The 15,424-nt window shown below is 38.5% G+C and overlaps 1 protein-coding gene across 1 annotated transcript in view; it reads left to right on the plus strand.

The window, feature by feature from the left end:
• Window positions 1-1,414: 1,414 nt before the first annotated feature.
• The window catches only part of FANCL (FA complementation group L), a 30,943-nt gene continuing 16,933 nt past the window's right edge, over window positions 1,415-15,424 (plus strand). Inside the window, exons 1-6 of the mRNA XM_056356764.1 lie at window positions 1,415-1,566; window positions 4,661-4,719; window positions 5,650-5,710; window positions 6,750-6,806; window positions 8,486-8,583; window positions 14,440-14,536. Coding sequence (XP_056212739.1) covers window positions 1,474-1,566; window positions 4,661-4,719; window positions 5,650-5,710; window positions 6,750-6,806; window positions 8,486-8,583; window positions 14,440-14,536 — 465 coding nt within the window. The 5' untranslated portion in view covers window positions 1,415-1,473. The remainder of the gene's footprint in view (window positions 1,567-4,660; window positions 4,720-5,649; window positions 5,711-6,749; window positions 6,807-8,485; window positions 8,584-14,439; window positions 14,537-15,424) is intronic.

Genomic DNA, 15,424 nt, shown 5'->3' on the forward strand with positions numbered 1-15,424 from the left:
TGATGCTTGGACAAACCATTGGCAGAATTTGGACAGAAGACAGAGGAACTCTGGCAGTATACAGAAAGAACACAGAATGCAACAGACTTCAACATCTAGCTCAAATGAGCGAACAAGGCTTCACGTTCATTCCCTCACATAGTAGCTGTATTTCTAGTAGCCACTAGAACAATATAAAACTGCAAAGGGTTAGACCCCGTTAGACTCCTCATGCTATCCTCATGTACAGGTCTCCCAAGCTAAGGGAACAAGATCTAGCTACAGGTGTAAACATTTTTGTTGTTTTCTTTGCTTCTCTTTCAATTCTCTCTTGTCCTGCAGGTATTGAGCTGCTGCAAGCAATCAGAGGCTGTGGTTCTCTGACTGCCATAAAAACTTGCAGCCACTTCCTAGTTTCCTGGCCTGAAGCAGCTGAGGTCCCGCTAATACTGCCTTTTCTACATTTTGCTGAGCCTTCTGTACTCACTTCCATGTGAGAAGCACTGGTTTAAAGATACGAACAATTAAACATGTTGGGAGAAATAACCTCCTCTATAACACGAGGTAAGTAACTAGATAATTTGACAAGATTTAGCTACTTTAGTCATTCATACCATGTCCAACAGTGGAGGGCTTATCAGCTGGCCAGTAAATAGGGCCTTCTACAAATTTCAACAATATATTGCATGCTAATCAGGTCTAATTGTGGGATTGAACACAAATGTAGCCTCAGGGATTCTCAAGATTCAGTCCCAAGTTCTGCAACACACCTCTTAGATGTCCTTAAGTTGTCTACCCCTTTGTAAAACCATGTTTTCTTTCTCAAATGTGTCTATTTAGGCAAAAACTTCCTCTTCTGTGTTTTGCTGAATGCTCAGCCTTAGTGATATGCAAGGTCTTAAGGCCTCCCAAAACACACATAATAAACGCTAAAATTTTAAGTCTCTCTTCTCAGGCTTTCCCAAACATGGTGACTGTCAGGTCCTTGAGACAGCCCACCCAGAAAAACGAGGAAGATGTTTATCCTAACACCTGCCTGAAAGGGAAGCGCTTTTATCACCCTAAACGTGCTATGGAAAGAAACACTATGATTCCCAGAAAAGCAAAGTGTGAATATAGCCAGAAGTAACCTCTTGCCTTGGGTGGCACCGCAGTCTGCTTGGTGCAGCCGGCTGCATATGAAGAAGCTTGCTCGACGATTCTTCGTAGTCAAGAGCGCTTGTTCCTTCAGGACGTGCTAAAGGGTGAGGAAACGCCGGGGCTGGCCCGCGGTGCCGCTCCCGGGAAGCTGTACTCCTCAGAGTTCCAGGAGCGGCTCCCGGCCGCGGGACTCTCCTCACAACTTCCCGCCTCAGCGGCCAGCACTTTCCCGCCCTCGCGGCCGCCCCGCGCGCCCCTCCCTTCACCTCAGGCGCGTGCGCCCGGCGCGGGTGGGGGCGGTGCCTCAGCGGATTCGAACGGCGGTGCCGGGCGGGCGGGAAAGAGTGACGCGGCATGGCGGGCTCGGCGGCCTTGCTCCGCCACTGCCCGCTGCTGCTGCCTCAGAACCGGCAGGGGACGGCCTACGAGGGCTTCGTCACCGCGCAGGTATCGGGGTCCCTGCGCCACTTGGCCGGCGGCCGTTACTCCGCGTCACCGTCACGCACGCCCCCACAGCCCGCCGCGCTTACGTGCGGCCCCGGGGCCGGGTCCGTGAGGGGCAGCGCTTCCCGCCTCGCCGCTTACGGGGCTGGCAGCTTCCCGGCCGCGCGCGAGCCGCCGGCTTTGCGAAGCGGGAGGTGGCGGGGGGCGTAGCGGGGCCCGCAGCTGGCGGTGCCGCCCCCGGCCGTGAGGGTGCTGGGGGGGGGCGCCCGCGGCGCGGGCCCGTGGCTTTGCGTTGCTTGTGCACGCGGAATTGCGCTTCTGTTGGCGGCGCGGGCTTGCTGGTGGCCTGAGGGCTGGATTTGTTCTGCTGGCAAATGTGGGTGGATTTTTTTGTTTTGTTTTGTTGTGGGGTTTTGTTCTTGGTGGTTTTTCTTTTTTTTTTTTTTTTTTTTTTTGGGGGGGGGCGGTGTACACTCCTGTCCTAAGGTACAGGTTGAAGCAAATGACTTAATCGTGGGCGTTTTCCTTTCACGTACTGTATTTGTGAGGTTTCAGCTTAAGTAGCTGCACCGTCTGTCAGAGGATGTGGTGAACTGCTGTGCAGGGAGAAGAGCAGCACCTGACAGGCTGAGAGTGGGTGCTCTTAAGCCAGCTTTGCCATCAGAGGCACTGTGCAGTGATGCTGCAGCCATAGTTCGTTAAAACGTCACATATGCATGTGCACACAGACTACAGGAACAGCTCTCAAGAGGTGTATTTTCCTTTAGAAATAGCGGTGGGATTTTCCTCCTATAAAATTAAGTAAAAGTCAGAAGACACAGGCTGTGTCACACTTGCTTTTTCAAAAAGGTATTTTTGCAGTCAAAATTCAGAAAGTTTTTTGGGTGACTTTCATATTAAACTTTCACAAGATATTTGCATGTGTATATTTATATTTGCATAACTCTTAATAGCTGCAACTTTTGAAATGCTGTGCGTGTTAGAGCACATCCTGGAGGTAATGGGAACGTTAAGATGTGAGTGTGAGCATCTGTTCTCAGATACGACTTTTTGATTAGAGCTAAGGCCATAATGTAGCTAAGTCTGGGGTTATGCGCTTAATTTAAGCGTATGATAAACATCAGCTTTGGAGGCATTTGGAAGCAACTGACGTGACAATGGGCTATATTCAGCTCTGGAACAGGTATCTTATTGTCACTTGTGAGCATCACAGACATATACAGGTTGAAAGTAACCTCTGGAGGCCCTCTAGCAGGGTCAGCTGGAGCAGGTTGCTCAGGACCTTGTCCAGTCGGGTTTTGACTATTTCCAAGCACAGAGACACTGTAACCTCTTGGATAGCTTGCTACAGGTTTGACCACCCTCACTGTTACTGAGTTTTTTTCATTGCATTTAGGTGAAATTGCCTGTATTTCAACTTTGCTTCTTGTCCTGTCAGTGTGTGTCACTTTCTTTAGTTCTTTTCCATCAGGTATTTATACACACTGGCAAGATCCCTCATGAGCCTTCTTTTCTCCATGGTAACCAGTCCCAGCTCTCTCAGTCTCTCCTCGTATGAGAGGTACTTCAAGATCTTGGTCAGCTTCATAGCTGGACTAACTCCAGCACTTCCATACCTTTCTTATACTGTGGACCCAGCACTCCAGGTGTGCCTCACCAGTGCTGACCAAATGGGAAGGATCAGCCCCCCTGACCTGTTGGAAATGTTCTGCGGAATCCAGCACATGAGGCAGCTGGCCTCCTTTGCTGCAAGGATGCATTGCTGGCTCAGGGTGAACTTCATGTCCATGAGGACCACTGGATCCTTTTCTACAGAGCTGCTGTCTAGCTGGTCAGGCACCAGCATGTGCTGGTGCATGGGGTAAAACCTCTCCTGGTGCAAGATTTTGCACTTCTTTAAGTTTGTCAAGTTCCTGTCAGCGCATTTCCTCAGCCTGTTGAGCCACTGAATGGTGGCACAATTGCACAGCCTGTCAACCATTCCTCCGAGTTTTGTATCCTCTGCCAACTTACTGAGTGAGGGTGCATCCTGTCCTGTCATCCAGATCGCTAATGAGGGTCAGATAGTGTTGGCCCCAGGACTGACCGTGGCATGCACCAGTAGTCGGGGACCTCCTGCTGGACTTCATCCTGCTGATCACAACCCTTTCAGCCCAGCAGTTCTGCAAGTTTCCAGCCCACCTCTCTGTCAGCTTATCTAATTCATCCTTCTTCAGTTTGGCTATGAGGATGTTAAGGGAGACAGTATTAAACACTTTTCTGAAATTGAGATAAAGCATCCACTCCTATCAGTCACCTAATCACAGGAGGAAATTGGGTTTTGTTCTGAACTTCCTGCTGAAGTAATCTCAGAATTTGTGGACAGAATTTGAGGTATGCCAAGCTGGAACACAGTCAGGAGTAAAAGTTTTGAGATTAGTTAGCTGCCCTTTTTACTTCAGGGAGGAGTTATACCTTCTTGCAAATCTTCTTTATTTCAGTTTCATTTTGATAGTCCCATAAGAAAGTAGAAGGACCACAATTTGGGACAATTACTGAAAATACAAGTAGGTGGCATTTAGGAACTACCCCATATGGATTGCACTAAAAGGAAAAAAAAAGTGCATTTGTTTTATTTGGGACCATTTCTGTTCACAGTTTCTAAAACATTGCTGAAATGTGTTCTGGATCAGTGCCCAAGTTGCTTTTTAGTATAATAGTTTTGTGAGTCTGTTTTAACTTCTACTTGAATTAAAGACAGACTTCAATGTACTTCAGCGTGACTTGGATTAAATTCTATTTCTTGGTTTTATCTGGATTTGGATAATGTTTTTTTTCTTATAGAAGGTGTTATTTTTGCTTTATGAAATGTGATGCACTAAGGAGTTTTTACTGAATACTGTACGTTAGAGGTCAAGAATCTTTCAACTTCAGCATTATTTCTACCTGCCACTCATGCTGCTTTTTTTTCCTAAATAAAGAAGTTCTGAAAAATAATCCTGAAAGTTGTAGGACAAACTTTCTTTTTCAGTAGCTGATCTTATGGGGAATATTCCCACAAGTGTAGTATTTTTCTTTGCTGACCTTCCTATTAAATAAATGTTTATTTATTTTCAAGGGTAGAGACTTCCATATCAGGATACTGTTACCAATGGATTTTCAACTGAAAAATGCAAGGTAAGATAGGTTTATGAAAGCAATTTGTGAGTCCATGTGACAGAAGTTTGTTTTGATAAAGGCAATGATGGATATGCATACGATTTTTTTCTGATATCAGTGTTGGTAATTAATTCTCACTGATTTAAACTTAACCTTGCAAATAAATTGTACAGCATCAGTGTTAATAAATGCTGACAATAAACATTGCCTATATCAAAATATTTTGTTGTTAATTAACTTTGAAACCAGTTTTAGTTAATTGGTTGTATTTATATATAAATCAATGTACTTGGAAAAAGATGATAATTTAAATCAGATTATTTATATGTCAACATTTGGGAAACAGAAAATTCAGTGCGAAGTTGTAAATTTAAGCAATTACGTACTTGATGGTTAGCATAGCTTTTTTTTTTAACTTCATTTTCTCTTTCCTGTTAATTCGTATTAATTTGCATTACCCAACTTTTCTTTAAAAGCTCTGTTCCTATTACTGTGATTGTTTATCATAGTAATATGTGTGGGTGTGGGTGTATTCTGTGTATTCTATACTTCTGCCTAGGCCAGCCTGCTCTGAACTGTGAACAGAGATGGTATTCGATAGCTTTATTACATTCTGGTTTGGATACTTAAAACTGCATTATAGGTAACTGACATTTTCAGGATATAATTTTTAAATACTGATATATTTTATGAAGTCGTACTGGCTTGCAAGAATTATGTTGTTGTTTTCAGCAAAGAATGGGCTTTTGTAGGTAAATGCTTCATTTTTAATGGGCTCTGGGATAGTGACATTTGGAAGTTTTAAATAACTGATGTGAAAATCAAAGAAACTTTGAAGTGTTGTTTACTTTTTTTCTGAAGAAAAACTTATATTGTTGTGTAGCAGACTGATCTTCTAAAAATCATGCACTGTGAATTTAAAATTTATACAAAATATTGTTTGTCTAGGATAGAGTGTAGCTGGCATCTTAAGAAAATACTGCATGGATATCAGCATATTTTAAAGCAGGTATACAACTTCTAAAACCATTTCCGTTAAATGTATGCTTACAGTAATTCTGAAAAGCTTATACTCATGCATCTATTCTAAAAGTGTTAAAGAACTCACCTTTCATTGTATAGCTAAGATTTACTTTGAAATGCTTGAGGATTTGAAGGTCAATATAAAGACATGGATAGAATTTTGTAAATAATTCTCTTTAGTCAGGCTTTATTTTTTTGAAGATTGAGGTGGAACAGTTTTTAATAAATGATTGCTGACACATTACTAGAATTTTCTTTTAATCTTTCAATTAGAAACAGATTTTGGTTTTCCTTTTTTAAATTTACTTTTTTGCAAGCTGTTCATAATGCAAGGAAGAGAATGCACATTAATTAGTGCCAGAAGTAGCTCATTCTGTGTTGTCAGCAGTCAAAGAATCAAAGTTAAACCTTCCGATCCAGAAGAAACTTTGGAGCAAGTGTACAACATCCCTGCAGTCATGAAGAATGTTTTGTTTCTAAGGTGGAGTCTTTGCCAGGTGTGCTAGCTGAGACACCATATCTCGGGGACTGTGCACCCCTTTGTAGAGCAAGGGTTGTGACTTGGGAGTAACCAAAAATACAGAGCTGAGGAAATGGAGATGTAAATACGTGCCACATCTGAAGGTAGTCAGGGATCCTTAGTCATGTACAGCATCTAAAAGCAGACTGGTCAGGAGAGTTTCTAAAGAAAAAGTAACCAATTAAGAAATGCTTTTGAGTGATTGATCTCATTGGCAAAGACTAAAGCCTTTGTAAATATCTTCGTAAATACATAAAGTGTAAAGTCTTCTTAAACTATATAAATGTGCAGTGTGACATGATGTGACAAAGGTGATGGTTAATTTTCAGTAAAGTTTCCTGTACTCTTGGAGACTTGTTCTGTAACTGAAATATTTAAACATGTGGTATACGCTTGGGGTTCGTTTATCTTACTTGGTTTGACAATACTAGAAAAAAAGACTGAAATTGTTTACTGCTGAAAGTTATGAGTTGAAGACAACGAACTGATACTGCGTTTCCTCCAGAGGTTGCACAGTTGTCTGGATCTTGTCAGTTTTATGGTGGAGCTGAAAACTATTTTGGTAAGTTACAGAATATATATGTGGAAGATGGAATGTTCATATAGCTTTGGTTTTCACTTTGTTTTTTACAGTTTGCTGTTTGATAGATGGATTTATTTTTTGTTTGAGAAGAGGTGATTTCATCTGTGTGATGTTTGTGTAATTGTCTAAATATCCTTTAGGATTTTAAGTGACTGTACTCTTTGGAAATTGGAGTGTTACAGAAAAATTAAAATCCCAGCAAGGGATTTCAGTATAGAGCCATCCCCTTTATGACTATTTTCTTGGAATTCCTGGTATTGTCCAGATGGCTTGCAGTCATACAAAGGATTATACAGTCAGTGGACTGCTGAAAGTGCTTTCACCTGTGTGACAGCTTGATCAGTAAATGCAGAAACCTTTTTTTATAGTTTGGAAATTGCTGTTTGTTCTTTTTTAAAAAGCTTTTTCTGATGTGGGATTGAAGAGGAGCAAAGTCTTTAGTTGACGTGAAACTGACAATTTCTTGTCTGTTAGTAAAACAGTTTTTCATGAGCATTCTTGGCGAGGGATACTTGTGTGTAACCTACTTAGAAATCAAACACCGTATTTATTCTTCAAAACAATTAAAAAAGTACCCTCCTGATGTTGCAGTACTGCTCGACACCAGGAATGCCTTTGCTCAGTACTGTTTTAATCCTTGCCAAGCCAGATTACACTAAACCAGTCAAAGGCACTTGGAGTAGGACTGAGTAAGAATGTCTACATGTGGCTATTTTGGAATATGACACAGTAGTTATTCCAGTCTATTTGCCTAGATACGCAAGCACTCAGAAAATGAGAATGCAATGAAAGTATAATTTATTCAAAATAGTAAAATATTGATCCTCAGTGCAGATAGTAAAAGCAACAGAAGAAGCTGCAGGAGAACTAGGCAGAGATCACCGTTATACTGATTTTATTAATTATATTTATTATTTCATTTAGTTAAAAATACTTTAAATTATTAATAATTTTATTGTAAATGTAACTTATTTAATTATTTGTCCTGTAAGCATAATTTTGACTTAAATACACTTTTAAAGAACCAGTAGCATAACACAAATGTGGGATGTATGGTTTGGTTTTGTTTCTCTCTGTATTGTGGCATCAATCTTTTTGATAAAAATTTGTTTTTGAGGCATTACAACGTACTTGATGACTGCCTGTGCCAAAACTTACTCTCTGGGATCCTATGATGTTAAAACTGAGAAACTGATTTTTATTTTTATTTTTATTTTTTTATTGCTATATAAAGTTGTATATAGCTACTTAAAAATAATATGGGCGATTTCATATATGTCTTTTGTGGCTGTGGAGCCCAGGAGACAGCTGTGGGCTTAATAGAACCTTCTTTTCAAATGTTCTTTCTATCAAGATGCTTGACTTCAAATTTATTAGCTGAAAAACATGCACATTTGATATTTGCATCTGAAGACTATGTTGTCAACATCTGTGGGGTTTTTTTTAATTGCAGATGTTTTCATTACTAGTTTCTGAAGTAATTTAGCAAACAGCTTCTTTGTCTGCTTTAACTGGAGGCTATAACAAAACAAATGCAGTGTACAGTTAATTTTACATAAGCTTAATATTTTTGAATGAATTGCAAAAATCACATGACTAAATAGATGCAAAAATATTGAAATCTTTCTTAATGATGTTTTTAATGTTCTTTTAAACAGGAAATTGCTTTAAAGAACACGCAAGACCTGCATCTACCACGGCCGCCAGAATACTACTCCTGTCTTGTCAGACATCTAGAAATGCTGGGTTGGAATAAGTATGTTTATTTTATTTCTTAACAGACATTACCTTCAGAATATCTGTTCTTTTTTATTTGTGAGTTGAACATAGCAAATGTTCTGTGAATTTACCCTGTTCAGAAACTGATTTTGGTTTAAAAACTCTACTGCTTTTTCCTTATAAAAAACCCAACAAACCTGCATCAACTGAAGGTATATTTTCAGTCTCAAATAACTGAGCTGAAGGGTGAGATGCTACTACTGAGAAATCAATTCTTTGACCTATAAACTGCTGGATAGTAAACATATTTAATACAGCTTTTTATAGTTCTCAGTTTTCTTCCTTCTTTTCCCTACTTCATACAGCTTTTTTTGACTATTCCTGTATTCTGTGGTTGATCATAGTGTACCTTTATGCTTTCATGAAAACAGTTCATACATTAGTTTTTAGAACTATAATAATTATTTTTAAAGAACAGTTCTATCTTACTCTCCATAGCACAAGGATCTCCTTAGACAAAGGAATAACACAGTCCACGAAAAGGTAGATCTTTGGATTTGGAAAGCTGTAAATCCAAAATTTCAAAACAGCCAGCTCTTTGCAACGCCTGCAGAAACTTACGTGTATTTTTTGTGACCCAAGTGGGCTCAAATAGAGATGAGGGCTGTTGAAAAGCATTCCTTAGTCTCCAAAACCTGCAAGCACAGCATGTTTGGGAGAGCAGGGGGGTATTTCCAAGTGGGAAAAATACTGGTTACTGCACAAGGAGAGTATAAGCTTGTCTCACCTGAGGATGGGGGCTGAGTGCACCCAAGAACATGGTTTCATGTATATCCTGTGCTATAAATTGAGTATCTGTGGAACAAGAAGTGACGGTTCAGGTGGTCTTCTGGGGGAAAGAGAACTAGAAGTGAATCTTTACACCCCAACTAAAATGGGTGGTTTAATAACATGGGAAAGAATGGCACGTTAGGAAAGGATACTCAACTTTGAGGAAAGAAATGTACCCATTGCTGCCTCTCGGTACCTTCTTGTTAGAGTCTTGAACGAGTGCAAACGGATTGTTATTCATAGTCCCGTACACTCTCAGATGAGCTCACAGAACAAATTTAATTTCACCCTCCTAATGAGGAAAACAAGGTTGTTCTCATACCTCCTATAGAAACCTGAAGGAACAGAGAGTTGTGATCAAGTGTGCAAGGTCCATGTAGAAATTTTTCAGGAACCTGTAAAGCTTCCTGTTTTGCAGACTTACTTGAAAGGCTTTAATTGCCATCACGTGTGCCACCACTGTCAAGTTTTCTGATACGGGGTCTTTTACTCCTCCAGCAGAGAGCCTGGAATGGGCTGATTTCTATCCTTTCTGCTAGAACCTTCAGGAGATCTCTGTGGAGTTGAAGAAGGTAGTTGTTTTTGTGTAGGGAGGAATTAAGGAAATGTGTTTGAAGGCTGTCTTTAATAATTCACAATCTCACGGTACCTTCTTTCAAGGGGTTAAGACGAAAGGTTTTATAGGATGCTGAAGAGTTCTGAATAAGAAGCTACGTTTTAGTTTAAAAAAAAAAAAGTTAAAAAAATGTCTGTTGGTGGTTTTCAACAAGGCAAATCTGTTTTTACCTTAGTCTTGGATGGTAACTTAACTTTAGCGAGTGTTTATTTTGGTAAATGAAATAAAGAAGCCTTGGGTTTAAAACCAGTTTTGAGTTCTCACCTGATTTGTATGTCAATAAATAACGCGATTAATATTAAGTAGGAATTAGCTTTGAAGGCCCACTTTTATTTAAAGATGTAAAACATCCTTGTTAAATCAACTGAAGTTTTTTCAGTGATTTCCATTATTAAGTATGTAGTTGTGTCAGCTGATGACAGACTCTAGTCAAATTTCTCAGACTTAAGTCTGAGAATATTAGTTAAAATTTCTGAAACACATGGGAAATAAGCTTTGAATCATGGTTGCTCTCCAAAAATGGAAAAAAACCCCAACAACAAAAGCAAAAACCTTCAAAAAGCCCATACCAACAAAACTGACACAGACATACAATAAATATATTCTAAAGATATAAATCTTTAAATTGTACTATATTTATAATTTGATATATAAATATAGTATGTAGCTGAATTTAATAAAAACACACTTTAAGAATGCAATTTAGCAGCTTATCTCAGAACTGATAGTTCTTCTGACTTGATATGCATACAAAACATCCAGTGGTTTTATTAAAAAGCACATCAGTGTTTTATCAGGGAGCGTGCTTCTAGAGCAGAATTTGACCTGGTTTCTAGGCAAAGATGGTCTTCATATAGACATACGACATATGCTGTGCTCTTGCCCAGTGTAGTCATGTAGTTCAGTAAACATGCACCTCTAGAGTGACATACGTTACAGATAAGGTATATATTTGGTAGAGGTTTTTTGGTTGGCAAAGTCAATCGTTAATCAAAGGGCTAGGCTGTACATAGGGGATCATATCTGGTTTACTGTGAGTTGGACGGAGAATAACCTACAGTGGCAATTCGAAGTACATTAGTAAGTTACACCTCTAATTTTAGTGTGTTTTTAACAATATAATGAACTACTAAGAAGGCCTCTTCACATAGACTGTTTTTGAGTTGGAGGTGATGCATATTTGTATGTTAGTTATAAACATCCTGGTATAGTCTTTCAGCACTAAACTATGTATTTAGTACTAGTAGTAAGGATCAATAACTTGAAAAGCCTCCAGCTGTACTTACCAGTATTTTTTTAGAAAAGAACTGCCTGTTGTGGACCCTAGATTTACTTTTTCCTAGTGGGTTTTGGTCATGCTGGAAGCTGACTGCATCCAAATCCAACTGAAGAACTGAGGGGTATTTTGTTTGAAAGAGAATCAAAGCAATAGGCTGTGGTTCCTTTACCTCTGAAGTAAGTTAAGCAGCTCTCAGGTATGGCACAAATCTAGTGTGTTCTCATGGCTTTTATCTAAGGAATATGTGAAGTTTCTTAGAAGCAAACTGCAGACGTTATCTGCAATGATCTTGTACCTCTCCTAAAGCACTGAAAGTACAAACAGTAATGAGGATTGCAAATGGTCAGGCTGCTGCGATTAGATATAATCACTTTCTCCATGATACAGAAGACTTGATTCTTTGACCTAATTTACGTGTGGGAGAGGGTGCATATGCTTTCATATTCAAATACTTGTACACAGAAGTCGCAGTTCAACAAGTTAAAAATTGTACTGAATTTCCAACACAGTGCTGTACTAATGGCTGAGCAGTTCAAAGGAGGATACTTCCTTCATTTTAAGAACATGGAACCAGCTCAAATCTAATCAGCTGAGGTGGGAGATAGTACATGTATAGTATTAAGCTATAGGAAAGGCTCTTCTAATATTATCTCATAATCTGGCGAGTTGATTCAATTGCAGTGTCTTGGGAATGTAAATTATTGACTATAAAACATTTGTAGGGCTCTTACCAGCCTCATGTGGATTCATAAAGGTTGGTAGTATCTCTGAAGTCCGTGGTGTGTCATGATCTCTCAAGTCTCAATGCGTTTCTGCTTGATACTTGCAAAGTTTTTCATAGAAAGCATCTTCTCTTGCCTTCTCCATTTCCAAGGGAATCCTGCCTTGTCATGTGCTCTCAATCATTTGTGTGTTATGCTGAATTACGGTACTTCAGAGGTTTAACTGAAGCTTTCCATCTTGATGGTCATTCCATTTTTTTCTGTGTGATAAGATGTTGGAGCCTACAGAGGAATAAAGGTTTATATAACTGAAATACCACCTATGAAAACAATTCCTTATTTGATTATACAGGTTTATGAAGAAGCTCATGCAACTTTTACAGTATTGTCCAACTTTCTTTAGTCCTGTGGAACTGACTGTTCCATCTCTTCTTATCCAAAGAAAGATAAGAGTGATGTTAAGAACTGGTAGCCATGAAGCTACTGAGTTCCTTTGTTCTATCCTAAATGAAAAATTGGATCCTCCCTCATTCCTGGAGGCAGCTTACTGTTTTTACATTCTGTAGAGAAGAGGGAAGGCTAGCTGTGAATTTTCATTCTGGGCATTCTTCAGCCCTGTATGCCCCTTGTCTGAGGAATTCCTTATTCCTTGGTGTTCTGTTTGTGAAAAAGCTTGAAAGGGAAGAGAACATTTTACTAGAAAACCTCTCAAGTATGCATTTTTTAATACTTCAAAGGTATTGTGTTGCCTAGCTTGAATACTTGTTGAAGTCAAAATTAAATAAAAGTCATAAGAATCTCCAGGTTGGTCTGGATTGTAGTGGTGTTTTGTAGCAGTTGACGATCTACGGTTTTTTATAGTTTTTTTTCTGTTGTCTCCAAGCTCAGTGCAAATTGCATTTTAAACTGCTTTGGAAAGATGTTGTAAAGATTCTAAAACTAAAAATGTTTAAAATTGAGTAACAGACAGAACTTGAAAATTATTTAATCATGTATCCCTCTCTATGTAATTAAGCAGGTAATTATTATTAGTAGTTTTTCCAAATGCTTATTTTTTTAAAAAAAAAGTTTGTCCAATTTATGCTGTCAATAATACTGAGTGTGAAGGTTCTTTACAAATATGATGGGATATAATTGTATCGTCACTATATTTTTAATATAATGGTGTGCATATACTTACATTTTAAATATATAAATGGGCATGCGCATGTGTATATGTTTATTTTAGAGGCTATCGGGTTGTTAAATGAATTGTAAAAGGACTTGACCCTTAATGATTTCAGAAATAAATTTTAAGATATGTACATCTATTGCTATCTAAGAAATAAAAACAATATTTTAATCTTGTTCCCTACCATCCAATATAGTGTAAAGAACTGCAAAAATGTTAGCATTTAAACTGAAATAATCTGTACACCTTTCTGGCACCTCAAGACTGAAGTTGAAAGATAACCATTTTTCCTAGCGTGCTGGCTTGAGAGTGGCTGGGCTGATATGCAATGCTTTAAAAAAAATAGAATTGTTATTTTGGACAGCAAGCAGATGCCTTCTTTGAATTCTGATAGGTCTTTCCATCAGCCTAGGTGATAAGTTGTACAATGATCTTGGACTGCTTTTTATTTTTGCACAAGAATGACATTGTAAAAATGCCAAAATTTTCTCATACCCAGCTTACTGGTAAATATATGGAGAAGTCTGAACTTTTTTGGCAGTTGTTGAAGCTACTCAGCAGAACATATTTCTATAGAACAATGTATTTTACAATTGTATTCATCTTCATTGTTGTGGGAAGCACAAATCAGTGACATCTTAAGCAAAGAGTCAGTGATTATGTCAGAAGTATTAAAACTTATTTGCATTTAGTATGTACTTGTTACTTGCTTGGGTGCGTGTATGCTGTGTAAAAATGTCATGAAACGAAGGCAAATCATCATAAATAACTCATTTTGTACTAGTTTGGGTACTATTTTCTGCAGAAAATCAATTTCAGAATATGAACCAATATCCACTGAATTTTCCATGATATTAGTATTGATAATAAAAGAGAACTTCATTGAAGAGAAAAGCAAATCAAGAGCATAAAAGTCTCATACAGTAAGAAACTGCAGAAATGGATCAAAGATTTGACAGGAAGTTTAATGTGTACATAAGTAGAGGCTGACAGGAACATGCTGTGTGTGTCAAAGGTTCCAGTGATGGAAAACTGAAACACAGTGCTCACTGACCACAGCGTGAGCCTTGACACACATTGTAAATAACCCAAAGATATATGACTGCATTAAGCAGTAGACTGGTGTATTAACAGCAGTAAATCTAGAACAGCAGAAATGGTTGGCATATAGGACTTTCTCTGATTAATATTTGTAACAGACTAATAAGAGTATTGCAGATGTTTCAAACTGTACTTCTTACAATGCTGTTAAAAGTTTTCTCTTCCTCTTCCAGAGTCGTGTATGTGGATACTGGGCTTGCCACAATCAAGCTAAAAGCTGAAGATTCTTGTGGGCGACAGCATCTCATCACTCTGAAGTTAAATGCAAAGGTGAATTAATGTGGGAGAAAATACCTTAAGGCTTCCTTGAAATAAATGGATTTTTCTTAATTCATAAAGATTTTAGAGAGTTGGTTTGTTTGTTAGTATGTCTGTTCTGCAAGATAATTGTGGGGTTGTTTTTTTGAGATATGTTTTTTAAGTTAAAGTTTGAAACCTATATATTTAAAATTAATATTACATTATGGCTATCTGTAAGAATCTTTTCATACAATACTGCATCACATGAAAAACACTTTATGATATTGCAGTTATTTTACTAGATTACAAACAAAGCCATCTGGGAGATGTTTCATTTATTATTGCTCTCGCCAGTGACTATGCATATAACAAGAATTAGAGGATGTTGAGTTACTTCTTTAACAAGTCTTACTGTTAAAGTTATAGATAGAAAGATTTTTGAAAGACTGACTACAGAAGTGAGTTCCTTATGTTAAAAAAAAATTCTTTTTAGTCTAAATAATTGGGTGGTTTTGACAGTGCTTGCAAAGCGAATCCATGGCATGTGCAGAAGGAGAAAAATTATAATTCTGCCTCATACTTAGAACTGAACTCGAATGGTGGTATTTCTTCATAGAATTTCTCATTTCAAGGCATAAATCTCTTGAGAAACTATGAAATGTCCAGGCTGTGTGGTGACAATTGTATGGTAATAGCTGTTGTTTTCAGAAAATCAGTCTAGTGGGGAAAAGTGGATCTGAAGGTGTCTAAATGTTGTTTGGGACTATCCTTGGTCGAGGCTCTGGAATAATAATCTTTAAGAGATGAGGAGTCGGCACGGTGTTGTAAGAATAAGTTTCACCTTTACAGACATCGTACATTCCTGTAAATACTGGGAGTTTTTAGTTTTACATCAGACAAACTGATTTTACCTTAGGT

The sequence above is a fragment of the Falco biarmicus genome, chromosome 12 (genome assembly GCF_023638135.1).
Source record: "Falco biarmicus isolate bFalBia1 chromosome 12, bFalBia1.pri, whole genome shotgun sequence".
Lineage (NCBI taxonomy): Eukaryota > Metazoa > Chordata > Aves > Falconiformes > Falconidae > Falco > Falco biarmicus.